Source organism: Acanthisitta chloris, unplaced genomic scaffold, assembly GCF_000695815.1.
Source record: "Acanthisitta chloris isolate BGI_N310 unplaced genomic scaffold, ASM69581v1 scaffold24230, whole genome shotgun sequence".
NCBI classification, from domain to species: domain Eukaryota; kingdom Metazoa; phylum Chordata; class Aves; order Passeriformes; family Acanthisittidae; genus Acanthisitta; species Acanthisitta chloris.
Window position 1 is genome coordinate 17753 of NW_008651501.1, and position 6162 is coordinate 23914.

General features: G+C 52.7%; 1 protein-coding gene across 1 annotated transcript; it reads right to left on the bottom strand.

Annotated features, from left to right (window-relative positions):
- Positions 1–1097: 1097 nt before the first annotated feature.
- On the bottom strand, positions 1098–5797 carry SERPINC1 (serpin peptidase inhibitor, clade C (antithrombin), member 1). The gene is made up of 6 exons (XM_009073618.1): positions 5423–5797; positions 3230–3445; positions 2739–2876; positions 2267–2660; positions 1538–1602; positions 1098–1271 (listed from the first exon to the last, which is right to left on the bottom strand). Exons 1-6 carry the CDS (start codon positions 5795–5797, stop codon positions 1098–1100), a joined length of 1362 nt encoding a protein of 453 aa, XP_009071866.1.
- Positions 5798–6162: the final 365 nt, after the last annotated feature.

Sequence of the window (6162 nt, forward strand, 5' to 3'; positions counted from 1 at the left end):
TGGTCCTACAAAGCCCAGAGCAAATGGGGAGTGCCACCCACTGCTGTGCTGGGAGCTGTCTGCACACACCTCTTCTGTCACCTCCTGAGGACAGGACTGTGCTCTCACAGCACTTGTTACCAACAGCTGCCTGAAACGCAGCAGCCTTAGAGAAAAAGCTCACCATGTTCTTCTGCATCTTGAGGACAGCCCTGGCAGAGGTCCTGCAGCAGCACAGCCACCTGCAGAGGACCAGAGGTCTGATCATGTGCGACATGGCAGCAGGTCAGGACACCTCAGCTCCCAGAGTCAACTTGCAGGTGAAACAACAGATGTCTAGAATAGCTAGAGACACTGGTTACCTTACCTGGGCACTTCACAGTCCACGGTCACCTCTGCTACAGGAACCAGCCTGGAGCTAGTGTAAATCTTATTACTAGAACAGACATTCAAACCTTGGCCACACAACGCTCAGCATTTGGGCACACTGGACACACCAGAGCTGCTGCAAGCAGGGCACAGCTGTTTGGCAGCTCTTCACCCACCAGCTGTTCCACACAGAGCTGTGCAGGGATGCTCCTGGCCCGGCCAGCACCAGCCCTGTGGCTGCTGCTGTTCCACTGACCTCTCTAGTGTGGGGTTCTCCTTCCAGGCCTGGGGAATGCAGGGAAAGGCCCATTTGTTGGAAAAGGGAAGTTTAAATAAGTCTAGGAAGTGGCATAGTGCAAACAGTGCATTCAGAGATCAGTCTTACATACAGATTTACAGGTTTTAATGAACCAGGGGTCAGGGTTACAGTTTGAGGCCTGAAGGGGAGGAGGGTGGACACGGGAAGGACAGCAGTGCAGGACTCATGTTTGGGTGCCACAAAGTTAGCGACGCTGGAAGAAATTCAGCTTCCCTTTGCATGGAGGATGGAGCAGGTGAGGTGTCCTGTGAGCCCCATCACCCAACACAGCAGGGAGGAGCAGGGACAGCCCCACTGGACACAGTCCCTCCTGCAGCTGGCAACAAACAGCAAGCCCAACCACCCCAGGAGCAGCCTGGGCTTTGTGGCAGTACCCCACTGCCCCTTCTCCCGGGGCAGAGCAGGGAGAAGTGAGGCCCTACCAGCCCCTCTAGGAGCAAGGATCAGCTATCCTGCCCATGAAGATGATGGAGTTGAGGGCAGCCTCCCGGATGAAAAGCAGGAAGGGCCTGTTGGCATTGAAGATCTTTCTGTTCATGGGGAAGGAACGGCCAGCGATGGTGATGGCTGTAGCAGCTGCTGCCTCACTGCCTTCTTCATTCACCTGCCAACCAAGAGAGATGGGATTAAAACACAGGCACTATGCAGCATGGAGAGGGCTCAGCCTCCTCCTCTGCAGAAAGCAGGTGCCAAACTCCCTCAGAGCCCCAGAGCACTGAGGCAGTGAACACCTTGGGGGTGTGACAACCCACCCTTAAGGGGGGGAAGGACCTAATGGTGTCACGATGGGTTCAGAGCTATTTTTCCCTTTAATGCTTCATGTTTTTCAAAAGCAAGAGGAAGACAGCCCTGGGGCAAAGCAAGGCTCACCTCGAGGAAGGCTTTGTGGAAAGCCTCAGACACGTACAGGTCTGTGCGGCCCTCGGCGATGATACCTGTGGTATGAAATGCAGAGAGGTTAAACTCAGCTCAAGAGAGAACACACTCCCATCCTTCATGGCCTGAGTTCACACTGCCCTAAAGCAAAAACAGAAGAGAAGGTTGTGTGGGGACCTCAGAGCAACCTTCCAGGAGCTGAAGGGGCTCCAGGGAAACTGCAGAGGGACTCTTGGTTAGGAGCTGCAGCGACAGGACAAGGAGTAATGGGGATAAATTGAAAGAGGGGAAATTTAGATTTGATATTAGGCAGAAGTTTTCCCTGTTCTGGTGGTGAGACACTGTCCCAGGTTGCCCAGGGAGGCTGTGGCTGCCCCAACCCTGGCAGTGTTCACAGCCAGGTTGGATGAGCCTTGAGCAACCTGCTCTGGTGGGAGGTGTCCCTGCCCAGGGCAGGGGTTGGGGCTGGATCATCTCTAAGCTCCATCCCAACCCCTTAACATTCTATGATATCCTCCACTAAGTGCAAGTGACTGCTGAACTGCCCTCAGTGCAGAGCAGGGCAGTGTGTCCACGGTGGGACTTGACCTCAGAGTCCATCACTGACTGCAGCAACATCTAAATGCTTCCACGTTCTGGTTCCTCACACGCTGCTGCACTGAGTGCCCTGACCCTGGTGGAGGAATGGCCTCCCCTCTGCACCACCCTGACTCCACATCTCACCTGGGAGTCTGGCGTTTTCCGGGCTGAAGAGATCTTCCAGCCCCATTCTTCTCAGCTTCTCCTTGAGGCTGAAGCTGTCCTCGACACGGAAGCGAGGGAGGTAGACAAAGAGAGACACCTCCTTCATGGAGTCCATCCAGCCCTGCAGCTTCTCCGGCGTCAGATCTCGCTCCACCTCCTCCAGTGGTGTCCCAACAGTGGGCAGGACCAGCACCATGGTGATATCATCCCCTTTGTAAGGCAGCTCCAGCACCTGCACCTTGTCCTGGGGGATGAATGCGTGGTGGAATTTGGCCTCCTGGTACATGATTGGGACTTTGCAGGTCTCCCCATTGGCTTTATGAAACGCATCCAGTTTTGTGTTTGGAGCTGGGAACTGTGATTTCCAGTGCCCCTAAAAAGGGAGAGGACAAACATGAGCACCACATCCCCCCAGGGAAGTGAGCTGCTCCCCCAATTGTGTTAGCCATACCTTAAAATAAATGGTGTTGACCAGGACCAGGACAGTGAGGTCATTAATACCTTGTTCTGGGATCACATCTGTAATGCGTCCCTCTGTCTTATTAGCCACCCACTCATTAATGATCTGCCTGGAAAGTTCTGGCTTCTCCTGAAGGACGAGACCAACAAAAAAGTTAAGCCAAGGGTTTTAAACACCTCTTTGTAGCCCTTCTCCAGGAGACAGGTTCACAGGGTTTGTGCTGGGGGGTTCAGCAATGAGGAGTGGGATGTGAGTAAGGGGAGCAGAGACAGGAACTGCATCCCACACTCACTCAAAATGGGATGTGATTAAGGGGAGCTGGGACAGGAACTGCATCCCACACTCACTCATGTCCCACACACCCAGAGCAGGACATTGCCTCTGGGCAAAAGACAGGGATGCAGCAAAAGCAGAAGGGTTTGGGGGGAAAACCAAACAACAACAACAACAAAAAAGGAAAATCCCAAGTAGTTCAAACTCACTTTGAAGTTCAATGGCCAAAGTTTGGCTCCATAGACTATTTCACTGATGTTCTGGTAAGTCTCGTTGAAGACCAGAGATTTCTCCCCGAAGAGGCGATTGGCTGCCACCAGCTCTGAGGACTTGTTGGCTTTCTTGTACAAGCGACAGTTCAGCTTGGCAAAGAAGAAGTGGATCTGATCTGATGTCTTCTCTGAAATGGTGTCAAAGTGGAAGACCTGGAGGAGCCAAACAGCCAGAAGGAAAGCCATGAGCAGATCCTCGTGCTCCTGAGCCCCACACAAGTGGTGATGCAGCCTCTGCCTGCTGCTCTACAGCTAAGAAATCTGCAGGTCCTCAGAGCTTCACCCTCCACGTGTAATTTGGAACCCAACAACAACATCTCACCAGACCAAGACCTCGTTTTGGTGAGCCCAAATAGAGGACTAATCCCTGCTCAGATGTAGAGGTGCTGCTCCTCCTCCTAACTCCAGGTTCCTTGCTCTCCATACCCTGACAGGTCTCAGCTTTCCCCTGGGCTGTTAAAGTTAGCACAGCATTCACAACCTCTTCCACAGCCCAGAGATAAGCACTGCACCAGGAAACAGCTCTTGGGTCAGACCAGGCCACAGGAGGAATCACAAGGTTTGTGCTAAACCCTCCTGTGACACTGCCAAAGGCTGCTCCTTCCCAGGAGGAATTCTCATGGCCTGTGAAGTAATTCTGGTACATCTCATCTATTTTTGCAGGGAATGGGAACATGTAGCAATCATTTTGAGGATAGATTTTTGCAGCAAAGGGAATTTTTCATCTGCTCCCAGCTGCCAGCTGGAGGAACAGTTAAGATTTGTCTACTGCTATCCAACCTCAGGGCTTTAAGGCACAGAAAATCCCACAGCATGTTGCCCCTCATGAACATCCAGGATCTCTGGCACCTTTTCCTATGAGGCAAAGGGGGTGTTAGTGGCCTCTACAAAGGGAAAAAGGGGATTAGGAGTGCAGGTCTGGGGGGCTCAGTGGAAGAAGAGGCTCCTTCCAGTGGGAAGAGATGTCCAGAGGGGAAGGCATAAGTGAAAATTTTGGAGATGTGGTTTACTGTCCTGCTCAGGTTGTGTGGAAAGTGTCAGTAGACCCTGACATTACTTGCTCCAGAGGCAGGATCTGTAAGGACAGCAGCAGTGAGGACAAGTGGAGTAGTTTGATTCACACCTAGTTGCAGGGAGAAAGGTCCCTCTGGGCTGAGGTCTCCTGTGATGAGGAAGGCACAGGCAGCACCAAACCCCACATGGCAGGTCAGTGCACTCACAGCTCTGAGGTGAGTGGGTCTGACAGCAAGAAGGATGCTGGGACAGGCAGGGAGTTAATTGGTCCCATGGAAGAGCCAGAATTCAGGATTACCTCTCAGTCCAGGACCAGAACTACCCCCTGAGTTTAGGAGCCAGAGCAGGAGGGAGAGACTCCCTGTGTACAGGCTTGTCTGCCCTGGAAGTTAGGTGGACTGCAGGGTCTCCCATGGGTCTGACTTTTGTCCCAGGGGTGAGAGAGGGAATGTGACTTGGTACCATGGCTTTTTCTGCTTTTTTGCAGAAGGAAAGACTTAGCTACATGCTTGACAATCTCCAAGAAAACAAACTGTTCCCATTCCCTTCCCTCATCTCCCACATGGGATTCCTTCCCTCCAGATGAAAACTAACCTTTCAAACCCAGGAAATCCACCCTGAATGCTGGATCCAAACAGGGAGCCAGGGGAAAGAGCTGGGATCTGAACAAATGCAGAGACAAGCAGCCTGTCTCTGTCCCTTCCCAGGGATTTGTATAAATAAAGGCCAGGTTGGATGGGGTTGGAGCAACCTGGGCTAGCAGGTGTCCCTGCCTATGGCAGGAGGTGGAATGAGATGAGGTTTAAGGTCCTTTCCAACCCAAACCCTTCTGTGATTCTCTGACCACTGCCTTCCAGGACAGCCCCTGTAAACCTGGGATGGGGAGAGGGAAAACTGAGAAGAGCAACCTGGTCTAGTGGAAGATGCCCCTGTACATGGCAGGAGGTTGAAATGACACGAGCCTTAAGGCTCCTTCCAACCCAAACCATTCTGTGATTCCATGATTCCCTTCCCAAGGCAGGAAGCCATCCTGACCCAGAGCACAGCCACTATCACCTCTGCTGTCTTTCAGCCCCTCTGAGAGCTACAGGAGAAGGCTGAGGAACCAGCACCAACCTCCATGAGCTGCTGGAGGGTGCTGTCACAGGCTCCAAGCTTGGTCATGGCGAAGGCTGTGGAGATGCTGAGGGGTGACATGAAGATGTTTTCCTTGTTGTCCTTGGAGTCAGCCAGGTACTTGTAGAAATTGATAGCGAAGCGTGAGTTGGCCTTGGACAGCTCCCAGACCCGGGGGTTGGTAGACCCTGGGATCTTGTCCTTGGCTGGCTCTTGCCCCTCATCCTCCTGGAGCTTCTTCTCGGGGTTGCGATAGATGCAGATGGGGTTCACCGGGATGTCGCGCGGCTTTGCGGTGCAGACGTCCTCCACAGCATAGTGCTCAGGGGCAGCCAGGCCCCAGGCCCCAAAGAGACACAGCAGGAAGAGATGCATTGTCCTGCAACCAGAGAGAGAGAGAGAGCACTGACACACACTGCCTGGACTGCTGCCACAGCCCATGGGCCCTCAGCCAACAGCACAGGGCTGGGACTGCATGATCTCTAGGGTCCATTCCATCCCCTTAGGATACTATGAAACATCCTGTGAAATTCCTTGATACACATATTAGGCAGGTGGCACAGGGAAGCATGTGGAAGTGTGAAATTTTGCCTGCTTAATGAAAATGAGAATCATAGAACCATCAAGGCTGGAGGGACCTTTAAGATCATCAAGTCCAACCATTAACCTGTCACTGCTGTAACCACTAAATCCTAAACCATATCCTCCAGTGCCAGATCCAGAGGCCTCTTAAACACCTC